This window comes from Bison bison, unplaced genomic scaffold (assembly GCF_000754665.1).
Source record: "Bison bison bison isolate TAMUID 2011002044 unplaced genomic scaffold, Bison_UMD1.0 scf7180017864280, whole genome shotgun sequence".
NCBI lineage: Eukaryota > Metazoa > Chordata > Mammalia > Artiodactyla > Bovidae > Bison > Bison bison.
The window spans coordinates 8,011,623-8,037,208 of NW_011494852.1; the positions used below are offsets into that span (position 1 = coordinate 8,011,623).

Here is a 25,586-nt window from a genome sequence, read left to right on the forward strand (position 1 = left end):
TGGGGCGGCCGGAAGGGGGCGGGCCCCGGGCCCGAACCGAGGAGTCCAACCGCCACACCGAGCCCGAGAGGGCCAGCCTCGGGCTTGAGTCGGGGGCCGACGGACGGGCTGAGCCTGAAGCAGCTGGCCTCGGAGCGGAGACGGAGCGGCCCAACCCAACGACGGAGCCAGGCAAGTCCATTCTCCGGACACATCTAGGAGGGAGCAGCCACTGGTCAGAGCTGGAGACAGCCGGTGACTGGACAGAGACTGGGACAGATGGCTTTTGGGCTGATCCACACAGGACTGACCTCCAGTCTCAGCCCCAGAGGACTAACCTCTGGGCACAGCCAGGGGTTGACGGGCCCTGGACAGAACTAGAAAAATATGGGTCACAGACCCAGTCAGAGAGGGCCAAGCCCAGGGCTGATAACCTCTGCACCCAGAACAGGTCAAGCGTCCGGACCCAGCCAGAGGGGGTCCCTCTCTCAACAGAGCGCAGTGCTGACAGCTCTTGGAAACAACCGTTTACCGAGGGCTCCAGGACGCAAAAAGGTACCGAAGACTCCTGGACGGAGCTGCACACTGATGGCTCCCAGATACAACAGGACACTGAAACAGCCTGGAAGCAGCTTGACCCCGGTGGTTTCCCAACACAAGATACCGATGGATTGTGGTCACAGCCCGGCACTGACGGACCCCAGACGGAGCCTAGGACAGACTGCCTTTTGGGGGAGCCCAACCAAGATGACTCATTAGAAGAACCAGAACACAGGGAGTTGGTGACTCACCTGTACTCTCACCTGGAGGGTAGCACCCTGACCCCTGTGCCCCGCCTCATTATCACTCCGGAGACCCCTGAGCCTGAGGCTCGACCAGGGGGACCCCCCTCCCAGCTTGAGGCGGGCAGTGGTGGCTTCTCCTCTGCCTCCTCTTTCGACGAGTCTGAGGATGACGTGGTGGCTGGGGGCGGAGGTGCCAGCGACCCCGAGGACAGGTCTGGGGTGAGTGGGACCCATTGCACCCTTGAGCCAGACCCCCACAGACCCCATAGCCCACCCCCCAACTCTCCCACCCCCGCCTTTCCTTTGAGAAGTTCTCTAGAACTCCACCAGCAGTTTTATCTCCAGGCACCTCTTCCATCCACCAACCTCTTCCCTCTGACAGCAGGGTTCCTAGCTCTCCAGGCGCCCTCCTCTTCATTCTCTCCTTTCCCCCGCCTCCAGTCCTGGGGTCTAAAATGGATGGCTGCTGGTCAACTTCATGGCACCCAGGAACCCCTAAAAGTTGCGTGAGTCCTGTGAGTATATACACATGCTTTTGCAGCAAGGGTCTGTGACTTCTGTTGGATCCTCTGGACAGTCTGTGACCCGCCCCCCCCCCCACCCCGCCCAGACTTTAAAGCATAGTAGTTTAGGGAGACAGAAAGGGTGCACTTTCTACCCAACTCTGCTTAGTCTAGGGCCCGTAGTTGCCTTAAGGGATCATCAGTCTTCAACACCCTAAGCTCATTCACTTCTGTAGGGAGCAAGCACCCAGTATTTTTTTTTTTTTTATCATTCTCAAAGGGCTGTGTGAACCCCAAACGCTAAGGGACCCCAGCCAAGGACTCTCCCATCTCCCCACTGCATTACCCCCAGATCCCCAGGGTGCTCCTGCAATCTCTTGTTTACATCCTCTATCCTCAGCTTGGGTGCGGTTCTCTGCTGGTGAATCAGGAGGGCTGGCAGGGCAGGTTCAGGGAGGGAGGGTCAGTGCAGGTATGAGAGCCTCCCATGGGTCAGTCTGCTGGAGCCTCCCATTGTCCTGGGGCCCCTGGCTGGAGTCTGCCCTGAGCCCCACTCACCCCACATGCTTTGCTCTCTGAACATGCTCACACATGTGGCCGCAGGTGTAACAGATAGACCTGCCCCAGCCTGCCTGCACTGACCCTCTGAGGCTCTGCTGTTGCTGTTCCCTCTCCCTATTCCCTCACCTCCTTGGCATCTCAGAGCAGCTGAGCTGGAGTGAATGAAGGGAAAAAAAAAAAAAAAAAAAAGGAAAGCAACAGCTCTCACTCACTTATGCCAAGCCCTGTGCCAAGCTCTTTTGTTGATTTATTTATTTTTTGGTTGCAGCTTGCTGCACAAGGGATTTAAGCTCCTCAATCAGGGATCAAACCTGCTCCCCTTGCATTGGGAGTGCAGAGTCCAAACTACTGGTCCGCCAGGGAAGTCCCTGTGCTGAACTCTTGGCTTGTATCAACACATTTAAACTTCACAGCAGCCCTATGAGGAAGATTCTATTATCTCCATTTTACAGATGAGGAGACTGAAGCACAGAGACTCATCCAAAGTCACAGACCTTGGAAGACACAGATTCCAACTTTTACTGAACGCTAGGCACTTTTTCTGAGTGCTGTGTATTATTAACTCGTTGAATCTTTATAACAGCATTGTAAGTTTGGGATTATTATCTCCATTTTACAGAGGGGACACTAAGGCCTGGAGAGGTGAGATCACTTGCTTAGAGTTGGCCTTGTCCAGTCGGAGCCTAGATTCTAACTCAGTTCTGACTGAGTTGAAAACCCAGGCATTTTCACCCCTATAATGTGTGGATCCATCCCTCCTCATCTGCCTTCCTCTGAGCCTTTCTGTCTTCAGTGTTTCCTCATCCTCTAGAATCTGTCTCCAGGGCCCAGCTGTGACTAATATTTGAAGGTGCCCAGCTCCAGAGTCTTCCATGGTTCCCCAGGGCTTTCCTGATAGCGACCAGGAGTTTGGTCCTGAGTTCAGAGCTTCCTGTCTCCAGGCTCCTTCCTCTGTTCAGCTTCCCTTCTCCCCTCCTGACCCCTTCTGCTGTTGCAACGGAGCCTAAGTACGTGCTGTTCCCCGAACACACTGCTGCCATCCTGCCTCTGATTGTTGCTCAAGCCATTCCCACTGCCCAGAATACCCCTCACTTCCTGCCCCCTTCGTTTTGAAATCCCATCTGACCTTAAAGACCCAGCTACTTTCTTCCTTTCCTCCCCCCTTCCTTCCTTCTCACATGCATCCTTCTAATCAGGCAACAGACAGTCCCCAAGTCCCTGCTATGTGTTTGGCTCCATGTTGGCTTTGCCGGGAACACATCCTGCCTGCATGGAGCTCCCAGGTCACTGGGAGGAGACAGACCCATCACAGGCAGTGACAGCTCGGAGGGGTCAGGGCTGGGATGGGGGAAGCCCACCGGGTTGTGGGAGTCTAGAGAAGGTGACTGGCCAGACCTAGGGTATCAAAGAGGGGCTTCCTGGACTGGGGCGGTGGGGAGCGGGGGACATGTGAGCTAAGGGCATGATGAAATCTGAGACAGCCCAGATTAACCATCAGATCTAAGAAAAAAGAGATAAAGAAGATACTGAATCTACTTATGATTAAAAGAAAGAAAGAAAAACACACTCTCAGTCAACTTCCTTCAACCCAAACTATATTTTTGGAGCACTTATTCTGTGTCAGGCCATGACTGGGGACATGCTTGTAACCATGGCAACCTCAGTTCTGCTCTCAGTCAAGGCTTGTAATCTGGCAGGGCTGTGGTGGATAACCCCAGGGCAGTGGAGGCAGACCAGAGATAGAACCCCAACAGTACACTGTGTGATTTAGGCAGGTGACTTCACCCCTCTGAGTCTTTCCACCCCTGTAATACAGTCAACAATCCTTCTGGGATGGTGTTTTTAGGATTAGGTGGGTTATGCCACACTGAGCCTTTGTCATTGTGCCTAGATTGTTCCAGGTGCTTAGTAAACAGGAACCTTCATTCATCATCTCCTCTCCATGGCTGGCAGCTGGAGAGGGGAGGGGAGAACCTTTCCTGAGTCCTGCAGTCCAACTCTCTGGTCTGTGTTTGACCTTCCCACCATCCATTAGATGTCTGCTAGGTAACGGGGTTTTCAGGGTATAGGAGACAACATGACTTTGACCCTCAGTGGAGGGAGATGAGCCATGTAGGTTTTTTTCTCTGGACACAACTCATTTTCCCAATCCTTGCTAAGAGTTTGGTATGTGCTTGGAGCAGAGAAGGTATTTGTGTGTGTGTGTGCATGCACACTAGTGTAAAGAACCCACCTGCCAATGCAGGAGACGTAAGAGATTTGAGTTTGGTTCCTGGGTCAGGAAGATCCCCTGGAGGGCATGGCAACCCACTCCAGTATTCTTGCCTGGGAAATCTCATGGACAGAGGAGCCTGGTGGGCTACAGTCTACAGGGTCACACAGAGTCGGACAGGACTGAAGTGACTTAGCACGCATGTGTGCATGCATGTGTGTGTGTGTACACACATGGGTGTGTGTGTGCAGATGCTCTTGGTTGAGTCAACAGGATACAACTGAATCCTTGTTTTCTGTTGGCTTCTCTGTTTTATTTGCTGCCACCTTTTCTCTGCATCTATGTTTCATTTTCTTTCTCTGTCATTACCCTGTCTCCCATTCTGTTTCTCTGTTTCTTTCTCTTCTGGTAACTCTGTGTCAGTGGGAAGAGGTCAGGATTGCTGTAGTAATAAACAGCGCCCAAACTTAATGACTTGAAGCAAGGAAGGATTTTTCTTCTCTTTAGGCTGTGCTGCCTGTGCGATCTTAGTTCCCTGACCAGGGATTGAACATGGGCCCTCAGAAGTGATGGGTGAGGCGAGGGGCCCCTGCTCCATGCTGCCTTCACTCAGCTGCTGTTTCTCTTGCCACAGTGCCCTGCCCCCCCCCCTTCTTTAATAGGAAAACGAACATGGAGTCACTCACTGGCTTTAAGACTCCATCTAAAAGTGACACTTCCACTTACATTTCATTGGCCAAAGCTAAGTTTGAGAGGGCAGGGGTATTCCTGGCAGGGAGACAAGCCTGAGGTCTTTGGTGAGCAGCTGTTAGGGCCACCACAGTCTCTATCTTTGTCCCAGTCATCACTTTGCCCCCTGTCTCTATTTCTCTCTCTGTTGTTCCGCCTCTATCCATCAACTCCTTTATCATTTTCCCTGGAAGATCTGACTTCATTCAGGAACAGCAGGCTTCCCCATTTTTGGTGTGTGTATATCATGGAAAGATGTAGGGTGTTACTGGTGACTACAAAACCTAGCCTATCCTTACTTCTTTGAGAAGGACAGAGAGACACAGATACAAAGTGATCACACTGAGGGACTTCCCTGGTGGTCCAGTGGTTAAGACTCTGTGCTCCTGATATAGGGTTCGATCCCTGACTGGGGGAGATCCCTTATGCTGTGCAGCCAAAAAAAGAAGTGATGACACTGAGATAAATGGAAAGGGACTCTTCTCACCTTTGCTGAGGCTTTGGAGGGTGCTCATGATTACTAAAGTAAGTGAGCTTTGCTCACCCCAATGAGCTTAAGCCCAGCGATCCCAGGAAGCCCCACTGGCCCTTGGAAAGACCCCAGGCTTGCCCCTTGGTTCCCTCTCAGGGCACTCGCCTCATCCTCCCTTCCTGGCCTCAACCCTGACCCCACCCTCTCTGCCCCACACAGAACAAGCCGTGGAAGAAGCTGAAGACAGTTCTGAAGTATTCGCCCTTTGTGGTCTCCTTCCGAAAACACTACCCTTGGGTCCAGCTGTCTGGACACTCTGGTGAGAGCGGGCGGGGAGAAGGGTGGCTGGGGGGCAGCCCGATCTGGGCAGAGACGCCTGGAGGGGGGGAAGGAACCGCTCTTTGTCCTTTAGGTCCCCATCTGTAAAATGGGCTAAGTGGCAGTCTCCAGCTCCTGGAGCCGTTGCGGCGCGTGCTTAGGCTGGGCCGGGCCATTCGCACCTCAGGGCAGTCTCCAGCTCCTGGAGCCGTTGCGGCGCGTGCTTAGGCTGGGCCGGGCCATTCGCACCTCAGGGTGGAGGGCTGTGTCCTGTTAGAATGGTGTCAGGGTGGTGGGGGGCAAACCTTGACCACGGAGACAGAGGGGCCTGAGCTTGAATCCGAGTTCTGCTCTTTATTTGTGGATGGCCCTGGGCAAGTTACTTTCCCTCACTGGGGCCCTACCCCTCCTAAATGGCAGCTCCCAGTCCCTGTCCCCATCCTGTGTCTGGAGCAGAGTAGGCCCCCAGGAAACAACAGCTATGGGGCTTCCCTGTTGGCTCAGTGGTAAGGAACACACCTGCTGATGCAAAAGATGGGGATTCGATTCCTGGGTAGGGAAGATCCTTTGGAGAAGGAAATAGCAAGCCATTTCAGTATTCTTGCCTGGGAAATCCCATGGACAGAGGAGCCTGGCGGGCTACGGTCCATGGGGTCGAAAAGAGTTGGACTCAATTTAGTGGCTAAACAACAACAAACAACAGCTTTAATGTTTTTTCCCCCCGAAGGACTTAGCATGGTGTCTTAAGCACATAGTAGCATGAGGCCAAGCATCTAGCATTTTTGGTCAAGGACTAGATAATAAATGTAAAGTACTCAACTCTGTTTTTGCAACATATAAGCAGACATAGATAATGTGTTCCAATAAAGCTTTTTTTTTTTCCTTCTTTTTACAAAAACTGGCAGTGGGCTAGACTAGACAAATTGTTCCTATGAGCAAAGGGAAGGGAACTTATCTTCCTGTTCATTCTCAGATCTGAGTCAGAGAAAGGCAAAGTCCTCCCCGCCCCCCACCACCAAAACTGTCAACACAGGCCTGCCATCTGTATGTATCCTAGTTACTATTGCTGAGTTAAAAAAAACGGAAAACAGAAAATTCAAAACTTAGTGGTTAAAAAAACAAACAAACAACTTAGTGGAATAAAACAACCATATTATTACACTCATAAGTTTTGGGTCAGGAATTCAGACAGAGCGTAGGTGGGATGGCTTATTGCTGCGTCATGATACCTGGGAATTCAGCTAGGACAGTTGAAGGCTGCAGGCTGGAAACCTTTGGAGATTCACTCATTCACACACCAGGCAGTTGATGCTGGCTGTTGGCTGGTTCTCCGTTGGGGCTGCCAGCTGGAAAGCCCATGTGTGACTTCTCAGTGTGGCTGCTTGGGCTTCTTTACAGTATGGTGCCTCAGCAGTCAGATTTCTTACTTGGTAGCTCAGGACTGAAAGGCAAGGGTCTGTGATAACAAAGTGGAGGTTGCGTCTCAGACTCTGAAGTCATAGTGTTGCTTCTGCCATAAGAAGCAAGATTCTGTCAGAATCAAGGGGAAAAGAATTAAAGAATTAGATTCCACTTCTTGATTGGAGTGGCAAAATTCTAGAAGAGTGTGTGGACATGAGCTACTCTTTACTCATCATATATATATGATGAAAACAAAACAAATGCCCCAGGAGAAGGGTTCGTGATTACCGTTACAGACATTTTGGAAAATATAATCTGAAAATACTATCTGTCATTCTAATCTACACTATCTGCACGGCCCAGGAAATGCCAGATTTGTGAATTAACAAGGTCCGTTTTGTTAGCGCTCTGGGACTCCAGGCTGAAGCAAATGCATATCAGCTCTGGAGAGTCATGCTCTTGACTCAGCTGTCACAAAAGTTCTCACTGCTGATCGTGAGCTCATAATCCAAAATTACAAAACAAATGAGAACATAGTCTGCTGGGAATCTGACTCTGTTTAAACAAAAATGCAGAACTAGGCCCTTCCTTCACCAACTGTGGCCAAGATTTTTTTTTAATTGAAGGATAATTGCTTTACAGTATTTTGTGGTTTTCTGTCATACATTAACAAGAATCAGCCATAGGTACACCCATGTCCCCTCCCTCCCCAAACTCCCATCTCCCTACCCATTCCACCCTTTTAGATTGTCATAGAGCACCTGTTTGAGTTCCCTGAATCCTACAGCAAATTCCCATTGGCTATGGGAATTGGCTATTTACATTTACATATGGTATTGTAAGTTTCCATGTTACTCTCTGGATACATCTCACCCTCTCCCCTCCCTCCATGTCCATAGATCCATTCTCTATGTCTGTTTCTCCATTGCCTCCCTGAAAATAAATCCATCTTTTTAGATTCCATATATATGCATCAGTATACAATATTTATACTTCTCTTTCTGACTTACTTCAATATAATAGGCTCTAGGTTCATCCACCTCATTAGAACTGATTCAAATACATTCCCCTGGCCAAGATTTTGAGAGCTGGAGGGAGGGAGAGAAAGTATTGCAGATGGGTCAGGCAAGATGATGGTGGCCAGGATCTGAGACACACGGGGAAGTGGCTCATTCAGTTTCTGACCCTCTTGTTGATGGCTGCTCACAGGGAACTTTCAGGCAGGAGAAGATGGTTGGATTCTGAAGCGTTTCTGTCAGTATGAGCAGCGCAGCCTGGAGCAGCTGATGCGTGACCCCCTGCGGCCTTTTGTGCCAGCCTACTATGGCGTAGTGCAGCGGGATGGCCAGACCTTTAACCAGATGGAAGATCTGCTGGCAGACTTTGAGAACCCCTCCATCATGGACTGCAAGATGGGCAGCAGGTAGGTTCAGGGGCAGCCATGGGGCAGAGGCAAAGGGTTGGGTGGACGTTTTTGAAAATAGCACCAAACCTATCTTCTTCTTTTTAAACAATACTTAATTATTTATTTCGCTGTACCAGGTCCAGCTTGTGGCATGTGGGATCTTTAGTTGTGGCATGTGGGATTTAGTTCCCTAACCAGGGATCAAACTGGGCCCCCAGCACTGGGAGCACAGAATCTTATTCACTGGACCACCAGGGAAGTCTTAAGCCAATCTTCAAAGTGGTTGTACTAGCATCCTTCTCCATCAGCAGTGTATGAGAGTTCCAGTTGTTCTATCTTGTCATCAATGCTTTGTATTACCTGTTTTACTACTTTTAGCTATCTTGGTGGGTATCTCTTTATTGTTTTAATTTCTATTTCTCTGATGACCAAAGAAATTAAGCATTGATTAGCCATTTGGATATCCTCTTTTGAAAACTGCCCATTTTACTATTTCATTTTGCTCATTTTTTGACTGGGCTCTCTTATTGTTATAAAGATTTGTAATTCTTTATGTATTTTGGATACATGTCCTTTGCTGGAGATACAAACACATACACACACACATACACACACACACACACAAACCATTCTCTCTCTCTCCAGGTCTCCCATTTCACTCTCTTCATGTCTTTTGATAAACAGAAGTACTTTTAATGTAGTACAGTTTATCAGTTTATTTCATTATGGTTAGTAGCTTTTAAAGAAATCTGCCTACTTTAAGATCACAGTGATCTCCTGTGTTTTCTTCTACAGGTTTTTTTTTTTTTTTAATTATTTACTTATTTTTGACTGTGCTGGGTCTTTGTTGCCATGAGGGCTTTTCTCCAGGTGCAGCGAGTAGGGGCTACTCTCTAGTTGTGGTGCACAGGCTTCCCATTGCAGTGGCTTCTCTTTGTTGCAGAGCACGCGCTCTAGGGTGTGCAGGCTCAGTAGCAGTTATGGTTCCTGGGCTCTAGAGCACAGGTTCAATAGTTGTGGCATATGGGCTTAGTTGCTCTGTGGCATGTGGGATCTTCCTGGACCAGGGATCAAACCTGTGTCTCCTGCATTGGCAGACAGATTCTTTACCACTGAGGTACCAGGGAAACCCCTACAAGCTTAGTTTTAACTTTCACATTTAGATCTGCAATCCATCTAGATGTAATTTTTATATATGGTGTGAGGCAGGGATCGAGGTTCATTTTCCCTTTCCGTATGGATATCTTGTTGACCCAGTATCATTGATTGAAAAGACTGCTCCTTCCCCATTGAACTGCAGTGCCTTCCTTGTCATAAATCAGGTGAATGTACTTGTGTGTCTGTTTGTGGACTCTGTCCCAGTTCACTGATCTGTTTGTCTATTCTTGTGCCATACTATAGTTTTATAACACTCCTTGATATCAGGGAGTAAAAGTCCTCCAGCTTTGTTCTTCATAGTTTCCCTTGCTACATCCTTTGTGTCCCAGGACCTACCTGGAGGAGGAGCTGGTGAAGGCGCGAGAACGGCCCCGGCCCCGGAAGGACATGTATGAGAAGATGGTGGCTGTGGACCCCGGGGCCCCCACCCCCGAGGAGCATGCCCAGTGTGCGGTCACCAAGCCCCGCTACATGCAGTGGAGGGAGACCGTGAGCTCAACCTCCACCCTGGGCTTCCGGATCGAGGGCATCAAGGTGAGGCCCAGGAGCTGCTGGCCTGTTTCTGGAGGGCTAAGAGCTAGGTCTGAGACAGAGTGACAGAAAAACCAACCAACTAGGGTGTCAGAAAAAACTGGAAAGATGCCAGATTTGGAGAGCGAGCAGGAGACTGCAGAGGATGGAAAAACAGGCTGGGAGAGGTCCGCTTCCCTGTTCCTGCCATGTCTGCCACAGACCAAGTTTTGTTTATCCACCTGCCTGAAAGTCTCTTGATTCCACCTTCTTTCCCCCTCCCCAAGGCCCTGAGTCCAGCCCCATCTTCTCCTACCCCAGCCGCCCTGGGCTCCCAGATGCTGGACCCACCCACTCTGATCCATCTTCTGACACAGCAGCTGGATGGGCTTTTTCCTTCTTATGCAGAAAAGTTTTCTCTTTTTTCTTCTTCTTCTTTTCTTTTTTGTAAATTAAATCTAATTGTGTGGATAGCTATCCACCACAGTTTGAAAGTCAAAATAATGTAAAGGAAATCTCTCTCCCAACCCTGTTGCTCTCCTTCCTGTTCTGTGCCCCCACCCCCCGCAACGCCACACCTCCTCATGGGGAACCACTTGATCAGTTACTTACATTTCTTCCTCTATATACAAACAAATGCAGCCTACATTTTCCTCTCTTTCTTACAAAAGATGGCATGGTCCTGGAGAGTTTTCCTCATCATTGCAGAGAGAGAGATTTTCCTCCCCCTCTGCTTCCTTCCTTCCTTTCTTTTCCCTCTGTATTAGCTCTCTGTGGGTGTACCACAAGCCCCTGTGGATGGCACAGTGAAGTACTCATTTCTTTGAAAGGGTCCTCCTATCTCCGGCCACAGGCCCTCTGCGCTTGCTGTTTCCTGTGCCAGGACTGCTCTTCCCCCTTCCGCTGGTTAACTGACTCTCAGTTACTTCCCAGTCTCCTTCCAAATTCCACTTCCTCTGGGAAGCCCACCTTGATTTCTGTCCTACTAGTTCAGGGCTTCTCTTTACCTCCTTCTAACTTCCCACACTCCCGTATCTTATCTCCCTTTATGATGATCTTATTCAGTATCTGCCTCCCTCATCTGATTACACCTGTGCTGTTACCTCTGTGTTACCATTGCCCACAGGGCACCTGGCATAGCCTGGCAGGATGACTCAGGGGGCCCTTTGTACCTCTCTCAGACATAACAAATAACATTAGTCTCCTTTATTTTACTGCTTCTCTGCCTTTTGACTAAGATCAAGTGTAGTATGGGAGCTTCTCAGATGGCCCAGTGGTAAAGAATCTGCCTGGCAATGCAGGAGATGCAAGAGACGCAGGTTTGATCCCTGGGTAGGGAAGAACCCCTAGAGTTGTTGAGTCGCTCAGTCACGTCCGACTCTTTGCAACCCTGTGACTGCAGCACTCTAGGCGTCCCTGTCCTTCGCCATCTTCCAGAGCTTGCTCAAACTCATGTCCATTGAGTTGGTGATGCCATCCAACCATGTCATCCTCTGTCGCCCCCTTCTTCTCCTGCCCTCAGTCTTTCTCAGCATCAGGGGCTTTTCCAATGAGTCGGCTCTTCACTTCAGGTGGCCACAGTATTGGAGCTTCAGCTTCAGTATCGGTCCTTCCTAACCAACATTCAGGGTTGATTTCCTTTAGGATTGACTAGTTTGAGCTCCTTGAAGTCCAAGGGACTCTCAAGAGTTTTTTCTAGCACCACAATTCGAAAGCATCTCCGGTATTCTTGCCTGAAAAATTCCATGAACAGAGGAGCCTGACGGGCTACAGTCCACAGGGTCGCAAAGAGTCAGACATGACTGAGCGACTGAGCACTTTACTGAGTGGCGCCCAGCACTGTGCTATGGATCCTAATCCTTATACCAGCTTTAGGAGGTGGATATTAACACAATCCCATTTTCCAGATGAGGAAATCAAGGTTGAGGCAGGTGAAGTGACTTGCTCAAGGCCACTGAGTTAGGAAGTATCAGAGCCATGATTCAAAGCCAGATCCAAAGCTCTCCAAAGCCCACTTGGCTAGACCGGTTCATCCAGGGGGTTCAAGGTCAGACCTGAAGGACTGGTTGCTCAGGAGTATGACCTGGGGCTGAGTATGACCAGGTGGCTGGCTTCCCCTGAACAGCAAGTAAGCCTGGAGGCAGGTAGTTGCCCCCCAGAGGTGTCTGAGGCTGCTTGGTGTTGGGTGTGGGAAGGAAAAGCCATGACACCCCTCGTCTTACAGAAAGCCGACGGGACCTGCAACACTAACTTCAAGAAGACGCAGAAGCTGGAGCAGGTGACAAAGGTGTTGGAGGATTTTGTGGACGGGAACCACATAATCCTGGTGAGCGGGACACCCATGCCCCCAGATTCAGAAGCGTAGGACCGCCACATCCTTGTTCCTCCCATGTTAACCATTGTTTGCTTCAGCTGACACTGGGCTGGCATCGCTTACTGCCTTGTCAGGGTTGGCAGGTCCAGGAGTGCCCTGCTGTCATGTCTGGTGGCTGCCTCACTGTCTCAGCTTCTGGCTTGATCGCCCAGCAGGCTGGCCTGGGCTTGTTCTCACAGTGGAAGCAGCAGAACAAGAGAGCAAGTGAAAACCAAGGTCTCTCAATGACTGAGCTCAGAATGGCCACCTTCATTCCTACAAGGTTCTATTGACCAAAGCAACTCATACGATCAAGCCTAGATTATAAGGCAAAGAGTCTGCCTCTTGGTAGGAAAAGCTGCTAGAAATTGTGGGCATTCATGTAATCTACCAGCTACACTCTTATCTGTGCCACCCTGATGCCTCCAATCCTGGCCCCCTCCCATTTCCCCATGGCTCCTCTTATCCGATCCTGGCTGGCGTCTGCCCACTCCTTTGGGGGGAATGAGATGGAGTCAGATCTTAAGGTGGGTAAGGACCCACAAAGTCCATGAACTAACCAAGAAATCTTCCCTCTCACCCACAGAGAAAGTATGTGGCACGCCTAGAAGAACTTCGTGAAGCTCTGGAAAGCTCCCCTTTCTTCAGGACCCACGAGGTGTGAGCCCCAGCCGCCATGGGAACAGAGGGCCCTGTGTGTGTCGGGGGGTGTCTGGGTCCAGGTGGCCTCAGGAGAAACCGCTGACAGAGTCACCTGCCAAAGCTATAAAAGGAGACCCTGAGGGAATTCCCTGGTGGTCCAGTGGTGAGGACTCTCACTGACCAGGGCCTGGGTTCAAACCCTAGTCGGGGAACTAAGATCCCACAAGCCTTATGGCATGGCAAAAAAAAAAAGAGGCCCCTCCCCTAGGTTTGGGAGTTTGCTTCTTTAGGGTAAGCAGCATCAGGAATTTCAGGGAGGGGACAGTTGGGAGCACGGACTGCAGGCAGACAGCCTGGGGTGAAGGCTGGTCCTGCCATGTGACCCTGGACATGTGGCCTACCCCCTTGGGCCTTGGTTTCTTCGTGGGAGAGGAAGGGAAAATAGTACCTTCCTTATGGAGCTGCTGAGGTGGACCTGAGCGAATATAGAGTGCTGTTCAGAGCGCAGAAGAGCTCCCAGCTCTTGTGATGATTTTGTAGCCATAATTATTATTTAAAATAATTTTTCTTTATTTTTGGCTGTATCAGGCCTTAGCTGTGGCATGAGACATCTTTGTTGTGGTGCTCAGGCTTGGTTGCTCTGTGGCATGTGGAATCTTAGTTCTCCGACCATGAATTGAACCTAAGTTCCCTGCATTGGAAGGCAGATTCTTTTCTCTTTGAAGAAGATAATTTTATGTATTTTTTTTATCTTTGGCTGCACTGGGACTCTAGCTGTGGAGAGCAGGGGCTACTCTCTAGTTGTGGTGCAAGGGTTTCTCATTGCAGTGGCCTCTTGTTGCGGAGTGTGGGCTCTAGGGCGTGTGGGCTCAGTCATTACAGTTCCTGGGCTCTAGTGCACAGGCTTAATCATTGTTGCACACGCATGGGCTTAGTTGCTTCACTGCACGTGGGATCTGGAATGCAGATTCTTAACCACTGCATCGCCAGGGAATTCTCCATAGCTACTTACAGTTATTGTTCCCTGCATTCCTCCTTTGGCAGCTCTCCCCCTCCCCTTTCCCGCCCTTTCACAGTCTATCTCTTTGGAAGCCGTCACCTCTCTGGGGCTGTCTCAGGAAGTCTGTGGTGACGTCACCAGGTGTATCTCCACGCTCTTCCATCTCTCTCTTCCAAGTCCCTCTCTCCTCTTTTTCCTGTTAGCACTGACTGCCGAAAGAGCCACATCTGGGAGTCAGGCGGGCCGTGTTTGAACCCCAGCTGCCTGGGCAGTGGCTCTGCAGGCCTGTCTCCTGACCTGTAGGACAGGGCACCAGGAGCACCTGCCTCCTGGGTGTAGTGAAGGTTAAGTGGATTAACTTAGGTGAAGCCCAGCCCACAGGAAACCCTCAGTGTGTGCCAGTTTTCACTGTCACATGTCATCACTGACTGTCACCCTCATCACCATCACTGCCTTCGAGCTTCACAATGCGAGGCACAAAGAGGAGGCTTGGGGACTCTGTCTCCTCTATCCTCGTGTTTGGTTTCACCTGCCTGGTGACTGAATCTGAAAAAAAAAAACAAGTTGCCAAGATTTAAAACCTGAGACTTCACATCAAAATTGGGATTTCTAGTTTCCTTTGGACCACAGGAGACGTGGCAGTCCTGGGCTCCTCCCCATGTGCCAACAGCCATCCAGAACTGGGCGGCGGTGCCTCTCCTGGCAGCCACCTGCTCAGCTGCCCCGTCACCTGTGTTCCCTGGAAGAACTGATGTTTGAAACCCAACTAGCAAAAGGGAGGGGCTTGCAAACCTGTAGTTAGACAAGAAGAAGGACTGTGTTGCTAATTAAAAAAAAAAAGTTTTATTTATTTTTGGCTGTGCCGGGCTTTCTGCTGCTGCTCGAGCTTTCTCTAGTTGGAGAAAGCGGGGGCTACCCTTGGTTGCGGTGTGCAGGCTTCTCATTGCGGTGGCTTCTCTTGTTGCAGAGCACAGGCTCTAGGGCGCGTGTTTCAGGGGTTGTGGTTCCTGGGCTCTAGGGCACAGGCTCAATAGTTGCGACGCACCGGCTTAGTTGGTCCGCAGCATGTGAGATCTTCCTGGACCTGGGATCGAACCCATGTTTCCTGCATTGGCAGGCAGATTCTTTACCACTTAGTCACCAGGGAAGCCCTGTATTTCTAATTTAAAAAGAAAAAACAGCCCAGTATCTCCGTAGGGCGGTGTGCCCAGCTCCACAAGGCAGGTTGTGAGCTGTGGAACATGGAATGCTGCAATGATCCCAAGGAGGGAGGTCATCCCCATTCTACAGATGAGGAAACTGAGCCTGGAAAAAAGGAAGCCACTTGCCTCGGGTCACCAGTAGCAATTCCCTGGGGCTGAGTAGCTGCTGCCCCTGACCATGAGGAGGCATTATCCACACCCTCAGTCCCCACCAGGCTCCTTTGACCCATTTAGGATCCTGCAGGCATTGGATTTTGTACCCCAGTTTGAAAAGGGGTAACAGCTAACACTGTTTTACATTAAAAACTTTTTTATTTCAGCTGTCAGGTCTTAGTTACAGCTCTCGGGCTTCTCTAGTCACTGGCTTCTTTCTAGTTGCAGTGTGCAGGCTTGAGTTGCAGCACTCAGGCTTAGTTGCTCGAGTCCTTGTCCGCTGCATTGCAACGCGGATTCTTAACCACTGGACCACCAGGGAAATCCCTGTTTTGTATTTGTTTATACAGGCAAGTCTTTTAAGAGTTTTATGTGGATTACTTCCTATAAATAACATGCATAGCAGTCTTCGAGGTAAATGGTAAGGAGAGTTAAAAGTCCCCTGCCCAGGGCCATGCAGCCTGTAAGTGACAGAGCTGGGGCTTGAACCCAGGCAGCCCAACTCCAAAGTCCATGCTATCAGCCACCCTCTCAGCTGTCTGCTGGGGCCGGGACCTTGGCTGTGCCTGCCCCTCCCTTTAACCTCCTGCCTCTCCCTCTGCAGGTGGTAGGCAGTTCCCTCCTCTTTGTGCACGACCACACCGGCCTGGCCAAGGTCTGGATGATTGACTTCGGCAAGACCGTGGCCCTCCCTGACCACCAGACGCTCAGCCACAGGCTGCCCTGGGTTGAAGGCAATCGCGAGGACGGCTACCTCTGGGGCCTGGACAACATGATCTGCCTGCTCCAGGGCCTGGCCCAGAGCTGACCTGCTCGTCCACAACCAGGTTCATTTATTGGATGGCGCCCATCTGGCTGGAGGGGCCCCGAGATGTGAGGGGGCCTGAGGTTGGCCACAGGGGAGCTAAAGTCCAGGGATAGGAGAGGTTGCATCGCACACCATGCAGGACCAGCGTGGAAGATCCGAAGGGCCTTGGAAATGCGGGTGAGGGCCCGCCCCACCCTTTGACCAGATGAGAGGTTGTTAAGAACTGGAGAGGCAGTGTGACCTGGCTGGGGCCCGCAGTTGAGTCAGAACCAGACTGGGCCCCTGACCAGCCAAGAGGGGATGCAGAGGCCGCAGCTAAACCACGCGCCCTGAAAGAACGCAGTGCACATGCTTGCACGGTACAGGCGTGACCTCAGGCCTGTCACCACATGAGTGACGGTAACCACGGCCCCTCCCTCTGCGGGCTGGCTGCTGGCGGGGCGGGAGAGCCAGACCTCATTAGTGAACAAACGCAGCAGCTCTCCTCCCACCCAGCAGTTACAGCCCCCACTCTTCATCTGGGGGCCGCCTAGGCTGGCAGAGGCTCTGAGGGTGTGGCGCTGTGGGTTGGGCCTGAGGGCTGACACCGCTGGGCAGGGCTCGGTTCACCCCGTCCTACCCGCCCCTGGCCCCATGGGCTCCTTCCCTGCTCCCTGGAGAACTGCTGACCCCCTGGCGACCGAAACCACAGCCACATCCCGTGCCGCCACTGTGACAGCACCATCTCAACCCTCAGGCACCAGCCTCAGCTGGGGACTTCCTCCTCCTGCCCTCTTCTGTCTCCTTCCTCCTAGAGGGCTGTGGTCGCAGCAAGGGCTTTCAGACGCCAGGCAGACATGGGCCTGGCTCAGGACCCAGCTACTTTCCTCAGGAGCGCCCCTTCTCCGGCCGGCCTCTGCAGGGAAGATGCCCTGCTTGGTTGGGCCTGAGGTGCAGGGTGGGTGGGGATGGCAACCTGGTCCAAAGCAAAAGACCCCAGCACCCTGAGGCGTGGGTGGAGCCCCTCTGTCCTGCTCCTAACTTTGGGTTCCTGGCCCACCAGGCTGGGCTGGGGGAAGAGAGGCGCCCCCTCCCCCTTAGCCAAAGCTCTGGCATGGTCTTCCAGGCTGAGGGTTGCTCCTTTTCTACTGTCTTTATACTTATTTATACAAGAGAGGTAGTTGTTTGATGGGGCCACACTGGGGATCAGGAGGCAACATCGCTTCACTGCCTTCCCCCTGTGACGACACCCCAATAAACATATCTGTAGTCCATTTTGTGGAGTCTTTTTTTTTTACATCTGGAGCTTATGGGCTCAAAGCTCATAATTTGAGCATTAGCGCTGCATGAGGTGAGGGGATGACGACAGGTCTGGGGTAGAAGTGGGCTCAGAGCTGGTGGTTCATTGGCTTCACTGAGTTGCTCTTCTTGTGCCTGGCCTCCCCCCGCCCCGACCCCATCTGTCTAGGTGCTGTGTGCCTGGCTTGAATCTGGCCCTACCACTGGCCAGCCCTGTGACCTCAGGCCAGTGCCGGTACTTCTCCAGCCTGTTCTCCCTCAAACTGGGAGGATCTAGTACCCTCCTTAGAGGGTTGGAGGACTTGATGAGTTAAGGGGGTTGTGAAAGGGTTGGCACAAATAATTAGCAGTGGGAGCTTTTGCCTTTTAGACCAGGAGAGAAGACAGGTGAGGGAGGTGCTGAGCCTGAGGGCCTCTTCCCTGAGGAAGTGATAAGAGTCAGGACTGTGGATTCAGGAGTTTTAATGGAGGGCCGGGTGCAGGCACAGGACACCCCAGGCACCTGAGACCCCACTGGTGGCAGAAAGTATGAGGAGAAAGAACCTGGGGTGAGGGAGACTGGGGTGAGCCAGGAGGATGCTGCACAAGGAGCATACAGGAGGTTCTGGAAGCTTCTCCGGAGGGCAGTGGTGAAATGTGGTTTGTGTTTGGGTTTTGTTTTTGGCCACGCCATGTGGCATGCAGGATCTTAGCTCCCAACCAGGGATCAGAACCCGTGCCCCCTGCACGGAGTCTTGACCAGTGGATCGCCAGGAAGTCCATGGTTCGTGTTTTAAAAGGCTTCTCCGGCTTGACATGAAGACACTGTCAGGGGTACAAGGAGAGGGTGGTCGGCAGCCAGAAATGGGTGGATGCAGCACTGATGGGGCGGGGGGAACAAGCCCTGGGGTCTCAGCGGTTGTCAGTCTCTCCCCTGCAGAGGCAGCTGGTCTGTGTGGCTCCTGGCTATAACCCCAGCCCAGAGTAGGTGCTCAATTCTGGGAGGTGGGCTTGGGGGAGTTGGGGTGATGCCCAGGATGGATGTGGGGGGGACCTTGCATGAAGGATCTCTGGTTGGAGGTCCAGTCCAACCCCTCAGGCTGTCACTCAGAGAGAGAAGCCAGGGCACTCTGTGGCTGGTGACACAGCTGAGCTGGGGCCGCAGCAGCCTAGTGGCTGGAGTCCTGTGGTCGGAGGAGCAGGGCCTGGCCACAGAGGCCGGCCCGCACCCCGCCGGCAGGCACCACGTACTCCCGGCCATCCGCAGCCCGAGAGGGCGAGAAGTCCGTCAGCTGCAGGTTGCTGTCCCGGACTTGGTCATAGTCCCACAGCTGGTGGTGCCAACTCTTGCCCTGCTTGGCGAGGAGGTAGACAGCCCCTGGGGAGCCTTCTTCTGGCAGGGATGGTGGCTGGTGGGGTGTGCCGGGGACTGGGTGGAACAGGCCTGGCAGCTCGGGATCCTCCGAGTAGCCAAGGCTGGGCACATGCTGCACACCCAGCAGGACCCCTGTGGGGAAGAGGGGGCGGCTGTGAGTAGGAGCTGAGCCCTGACAAGGGGCTGGGGCTCCCAGAGTCCCCCTCCACTGCCCTCCAGGGTGGGCGCTGCCATGATCCCTGCACTGTACACAGCGTGGGCACAGCTGGGCTTGGATTTGAACCCATGGGGCTGGGCTCCAGAACTGCAGGCATTTTAAGTCCTGCCTCCGACAGCCTGTCAGCACAGGGAGGTGGCCAAGGCAGCACCAAACAGAGCAGACATCATCACCTAGTTGTTGCGAGCTGTCTAGGAGAGCTGTGCTCAGAGGTGTGCACACCAGCGCGCTGCTTTCTATCAGGCAGGTGGAAAGACGAAGGTGCTGACTATAGCTAACACTGAGACATGGAACCTACCAGGCACCATTTAAAGAGTTTGAACATTCAAACAGCCCTCTGCTCTGGGACTGTTCATCCTGATTTCCAAATGCGGACCTGGAGGTCCAGAGTCACAGAGCCTGGGAGTGTCTGAACCAGGTTTGCAGCCCAGTTTGATCCTCCTCTGTGCTCTGAGTTTCTTGTTTGGGAAAAACCCTGATTGACAGATGCTGAAGTACCTGCTGCTGGCCAGGACCCTGCTAACTACCCTGTAGGGACAAAGGTGGTCCAACCCTGGCTCCTGCCTTGAGTAGTGTGGAGGGGCTGGCACGAGGGTGAGCATGTGAGGAGGGGAGACTGGGGATCAGGGAGGCCCACAGTGAGGGTCCAGGGCAGGGGAGGGGGAACCCACCTGCACTCACAGCCCAGTGGGCCTTGTGGCCCCTCCTCTGACATGGTTCGTGGTTGAAGTCCTCGTCGTAGCTGCACTGCAGTCAAGGCCAATGCTGTGGGACGGCCCCAGGACACACACACATACCCCCTGCCCCAACTCCCCCTATCCCAGCCCGGCTCCCTCCCTGACCCTGGGATACGGGATAAGGAGGGGGTGTCCAGCGACAACGTGCTGCAGGACGTGGTCTCTGTTGGGACCGCCCAGGCCGCCGCAGAGCACCTCTGCCTGGCAGCCCAGTGCCTCCTGGGCCAGCCTGCCCATGTCGGCCACTGCAAGGACAGAGCAGACACACGAGGAGCAGTCACTGTGCACCAGGCACCAGGAAAAAGGCTTTTAGGAATCAATGCCTGTAACCCTCACCGTGACCATCATCTCTTCGTGCAAACGTGGAAAATGAGCCACAGAGAAAGACACAGATCCTGTGTTAATGCATGCGTGTGGAATTTAGAAAAACTGGTACACATGATCCTATTGGCAAAACAGAGACACTGACGCACAGATGCAGAGAATAAATGTATGGATACCAAGGGGGCAGGGTGGGAGGAACTGGGAGACTGCAACTGACACCTATGTACTATTGATACTATGTATGAAATAGACAACTAATGAGAATCTACTGTACAGAACAGGGAACTCAATGCACTGTGGTGACCTGAATGACAAGGGAGTCCTAAAGAGAGGACATACATCTATGTGTATGGCTGACTGATCCTGCTGTCCAGCAGAAACTGACACAACATTGTGAAGCAACTCTACTGCAAAAAAAATTAAAAAAAAAAAAAAGTGAGGCACAGAGGATACGTTGCTTGTCTATGGTGACGCAGCAGGAAGTGGCAGAGCTGGGCTGGGAACCCAGGTGGCCTGATTCCAGAGTCCACCTCATAACACTCTGCTCTTTGATGGGGTGGGGCAGGGGAAGGAGAAGGGTGCGAAGAATGGAACAAAGTCCCCCATGTGCCTGATGTATCCCAGCCAAGCTCTCCAGTCCTCTCCTGCAGGACATCTGGGTGACACCCTTCCACACCCAACCTACCTGAGAACATCTCCCCCTGGGCTGTGTATCCTCTCTCCATGGCCACCTGCACAAGTCTCTCCAAGGGGGTGCCGCCGGGGGGCGCCAGGAGGGTGCCTGCCATCCACAAGGCCACCAGCCCACACCTGGGGAGAGACAGGCCCAGCCCCCCAACCTCTAATTCGAGTCTTTCCTGGCCCCCTCTGCCCTGGAAGCTGGAGTGTAGGGAACAGTTTGCTGCCCTGGGGGAATTCCCTTGTCTCCCAGGGCGACTGGAGAGACCTGACTTCCCCCTCCTAGGAGAGGGGATGGCCAAGGCCTGAACCCAAGGCTGGAGGGCTGGGGTGGGGTGAGTGGGTGGGAGGTTAGGCAGACATGTCATCTGGGCTTCCAGGAGGAGCAGGTGCCAAGGGGGAGTCAGAGATAATGGACCAGATTTGTTCACTTGCTTGTTTGTTTCAACTGTTTACTGCGCATGCTCCCAGGACCCTGACCTGGGTAAGTTCCCCTTCTCCTTCCCCTCCTCCTTCCCCCTAGGCTGCCTGGGATGAACCCACTCTTCCCACACTTCCCGGTCAATCCTCACAGAGGCTGGTGAGGGCAAAGGCTTGAGGGCACAGCCAGCCAAGGGGCTGGGGTCCCGAATCAGGGTACGTACTGAGGGCCTTCTTGGATGAGGGAGGGCAGGTCAGCACAGAAGAGGATCCACTGCAGGTCACTTCTGAAACTGAATCAGAGGCGCATTCAGGTCATGAGGGAACCAGTTCCTAGGGTCTCACCCTCAAGGGCTGCTCTTGGCTGGGTCAGACTGCCTTCATCCCTGATGAGACACTTCCCTTCCCCACCTCTGTTTTCTCGTCTGTTCAATGGGAATCATTCTTCTGCCTGCTACTCCCTGCTTTTTCTCAGCCACTGAAGGGGCAAAGAGCAGATGTGCAAAAGCTATGCAACTAGGAGTCAGAAGAATTTATTAGAAGGGGGGTCTCTATATCATGTTGAGCCCTAGTGGCTCTGGTAAAGAACCAGCCTGTCAATGCAGCAGACTCAGGTTTAATCCCTCAGTTGAGAAGATCCCCTGGAAAAGGGAATGGGAATCCACTCCAGTATTCTTGCCTGGAGAATCCCATGGAGAGAGGAGCCTGGTGGGCTACAGTTGCAAAGAACTGGACGTGACTTAGCGACTGAGCATGCATGCATGCTCTACACCATGGATGAAAAAATTAACGAAAGGAAGAAAGGGAAAATTTTATTGGAGCCAACTTGAGGATTATAACCTGGGAGATAGTCTTTCAGAATGCTCTGAGGACTTCTCTACCCATCAGATGTCAAAACACAGTCATATGTTAAGTTTTTGAGACAAAGGGTTGTCAAAATATTATTGACCATTTACTCAATCCAGATCTACAAGTACAAAGCAAGTTGTGGGACATGGGTCATTTTGACCCCTTAACAAGATTAAGAAGGAATATTACTCTGTAAGGAGGTCTGGTAAATGCACACTAAATGGGAGGGAGGAGGCCCAAATGGGCAAAGAAACAATTTACATTTATTTTATCTTGCTGGGACTTCCCTGTTGGTCCAGTGGTTAAGACTTTGCCTTCCAAAGCAGGAGATGCAGGTTTGATCCCTGGTCAGGGAACTAAGATCCCACAAGCCTCAACAATCAAAAAACCAGAACATAAACAACAGAAGCAATACTGTAACAAATTCAATAAAGACTTTAAAAATGATCCACATCAAGAAAAAGAAATTTTTCCCGTCTTGCCATAAAACATGAATTTAATTTCATCAGTGCCGAAACTCTCCATGTTTTTCCCTCTCAAGCCTGTTTTTCACGCAGTTAGGATGGAAATCCCTTCACTCAGCCTTGAGCAAAACCAGGTGACAGCTCCAGGCCTAAGAGATCACTGATAAGAGTCAGGCCCAGCCCCTTCCTAGGGGAGGCCACTCAAGAATATTTTGGTGATTCCAATCCTTCCCCCCCTCTCCACCAGGGCTCAGGAGGTGCCAGGCAGTGTGCTTCTATCTCTATCCCAAAGCCAATGAAAGGGGAAGGCTGGGAGGCACCCTCCTGATGAGAGGAGATATCACAGCACATTGGTTAAAAGCAGGGTGCCACCACCCCCCCCCCGCAAAAAGTAGGGTGCCCCATTGCCATGCCCTTCCTCTTCTAAGCACTGTGGCCAAGTGACTTAACCAATGTGAATCTCAGCTTCCTCATCTGAAAAATGGGGTAACAATAGTTCCTGCCCTGAGCGGGGAGAGAGAAATTAAAAGGTTGAGTTTAACATAGATATGCTATTTTGTATCTGGAGGAGGGCATGGCAACCCACTCCAGTATTCCTGCCTGGAGAATCCCCATGGACAGAGGAGCCTGGCGGGCTACAGTCCATGGGGTCACAAAGAGTTGCACATGACTGAAGTGACTTAGCATGCATGCGTGCGTGCATATACGTACATACATATATGTATGTGTGTATATGTGTATCTGAATCACTGTGCCGTACACCTGAAAATAACATGACATTATAAATCAACTTGGAGAAGGAAATGGCAACCCACTCCAGTACTCTTGCCTGGAAAATCCCATGGACAGAGAAGCCTGGTAGACAACAGTCCATGGGATCGCAAAGAGTCGGACACGACTGAGCGACTTCACATAAATCAACTATACTTCAATTAAAAAAAATAAATAGTTCCTGCCTCATGGAATTGCTGAGGTTAAATTAATAAGTAAAAAAACACTTAGAACAGCACCTGGCATATGTAGATAATGGGTGGTTGTTACTTGCATTAAATTTGCCTCACTATGGGGGAATTCCCCAGCAGTCCAGTGGTTAGGCTCTGTGGGTCCATTGCTGGTGATGTGGGTTCTATTCCTGGTTGGGGAACTAATATTCCACATGCCACACAGTGCAGCAGAAACAAAAAACAAAACAATTTGTCTTACTATACTTGGGGCCTTTAGGGCTGATTATAAACTTGTCTAGAGAACTGGAAATTTCTTCCGGACAGGGGCAGGTCACTTCTCCCTTTTCCCTTCACCCCCAGCCCATGTCTAGGCCCCTTCCTTCCTGCCTGGGTCTCTGGGTGCTCCAGCTTCCTTCTGGGCCCCTAGCTTCCAGTCTTACCATCTCCACTCCTGGAAGGCAGCCTCCCTCCCTCCCTGGAAGGGCACAAAGCCATTCCACAGCTCCCCAGAGCCCTCAGGACAGTCCACCTTCCTTCACAGGCCCCCGCATCCCCCCCACCCCGCCATGCCCTGTGTCGGGCTCCTGGCCACCTGGGAAATGAGTGGCCACATTTGCCACTTCTCTGTCAAGTATTTGCAGGTCCCTGAAAAGAACATCTCTTCATTTCACTTTTGGGCCCAGGCACAAGCTATTTTCTCTTCTCATCAAGAAACTTCCTCGACAGCACTCAGGGGTTCCCTCCTCTAGACAAGCCCCTGAGACCCCCCACTCCTGGGGCACCAACTCCCTCTAGACTCCTTCCAGATGGCTCTGACCTCTCTGGACTGTCACTGTCTGGTGGAGGGAGCATCTGTTTCTCCCACTGGATGAGGTGCTCTCAAGGAGCAGGAGCTTTCTACATTGCTGAAGGCACACAGCCACTGAAGGCGTCCAAATAGGGAGCTGAAGCAGACTGTTTGCCCTTAAGAAAATGGGAAACCCCAAGAGATGACTGAAGTGATGTGGGGAGAGGTGGTTGGGTGAGACCACGGGTGGGAGGGATGGGCCATGGGACCCTACCGGTCCTTGTGCAGCTTCAGGAGCCTCTTCACGTCCTCTCTGCTCCCGGGGGCTGGGCCGGCCCTCTCCAAGGCCTCCTTCAGGAGCTGACTCTTCTCTAGGCCGAAGACATGAGGGGGAGCAAACCCGGTGGTACGGGGTGGCGGCGGCAGTGGGGGTGGTGGGGGAACAGAGGCCTGGAAACTCGAGGGTGGAAAAGCTAATTCGGGGAGGTTTAGGGGAAGGGGAGGAAGTGGAATACTAAGGGCCTGGGATGCAGGGGTTTCGGGAGGAGGAACTGGTGGCTCTAAAGGAGGAGAACATGGAGAAATCATTTTGGGGTCTGTGACTTAGGCTGAAAGATCGAGAATTGGAGAGAGGGGACAGGTCCTCCAAAATGTGGTCACAGGGATGGAGAGTCTGGCGGTCTTAGAGCTGAATTCCTGATCTGGGAGCTGAAGTTGGGATTGTAAAAAAAACAGGGCTAAAATCTGGAACCTTGGGAGCAGGGATTGAAGCTGACGCAAATGACAAGGAATCTGAGGGCTAAGGGGTCCTTTAATGTGCAAACAGATCTGTGGTACAGAGTTGGGATGCAGAGCTCAAGGTGTGAGGCTTAGGAGTTAACTTCTTATCCTGGGCTAGTTTAGAAACTTGGGAAATTATGGGACACGAAAGCCCAGGCCTGGGGCAAGGCACCTAAAGCGTGGGATTTAGGACCCCTGGGCTAAAAACTGGGAGAATTTAGAATAGATCCCACCCCCTCGCATCTCTGACCCGAGTTTGGAACCTTAGAGCTGACCTTTGAGCCAGAGGTCAAAAGGACACTTGGCAGGGAAAATAGCCTAGTTGTGGAGAAAGTCCTGAAATCGGGGCGCAACAGGAAGTCTTGTGGGGTGGAGAAGGATCACAGATTGGAGGTCGTTGGGAGCCCCCATACGGCTGGGGTAACAGGGTCGGGCAATAAAACTCGCCTACCCTTCCCGCAAAATGGCTGCCGCAGCGTAAAGCCTTTCCCAAATCCCGCGGTAAGATTAGCAACGCAAGCCCGCCCCTTTAACGATCACGTGACAGAGCGGGGCTGTGAAAG

At 52.0% G+C, this 25,586-nt stretch overlaps 2 protein-coding genes across 2 annotated transcripts; one reads left to right on the forward strand and one right to left on the reverse strand.

Moving 5' to 3' along the window:
- Positions 1-5: 5 nt before the first annotated feature.
- ITPKC (inositol-trisphosphate 3-kinase C) lies at positions 6-17,444 on the forward strand (the record flags this gene model as incomplete). Its single annotated transcript, XM_010849333.1, has 7 exons — positions 6-983; positions 5,461-5,560; positions 8,170-8,383; positions 9,853-10,057; positions 12,258-12,359; positions 12,973-13,044; positions 15,988-17,444. Coding segments are annotated over 7 exons (1,875 nt in total), but the record flags the coding sequence as incomplete, so codon positions are not given.
- A 5-nt stretch (positions 17,445-17,449) lies between these two features.
- On the reverse strand, positions 17,450-25,502 carry LOC104995366 (chromosome unknown open reading frame, human C19orf54). The gene is made up of 6 exons (XM_010849248.1): positions 24,518-25,502; positions 21,424-21,492; positions 20,787-20,911; positions 19,893-20,022; positions 19,712-19,782; positions 17,450-18,955 (listed from the first exon to the last, which is right to left on the reverse strand). The coding sequence occupies exons 1-6, from the start codon at positions 24,829-24,831 to the stop codon at positions 18,618-18,620; spliced, it is 1,047 nt and encodes a 348-aa protein (XP_010847550.1). The 5' UTR covers positions 24,832-25,502; the 3' UTR covers positions 17,450-18,617.
- Positions 25,503-25,586: the final 84 nt, after the last annotated feature.

Bases quoted from the DNA above. Each gene is read 5' to 3' on its own strand.
- LOC104995366 (XM_010849248.1), bottom strand. From the start codon at position 24,831: ATGATTTCTCCATGTTCTCCTCCTTTAGAGCCACCAGTTCCTCCTCCC. The intron at 20,912-21,423 runs GTACGTACCCTG...GTCTCTCCCCAG, and splicing joins CTCATCCAAGAAGGCCCTCA to GTGTGGGCTGGTGGCCTTGT. The intron at 18,956-19,711 runs GTGGGTTCCCCC...TCTTCCCCACAG, and splicing joins CCACTGGGCTGTGAGTGCAG to GGGTCCTGCTGGGTGTGCAG.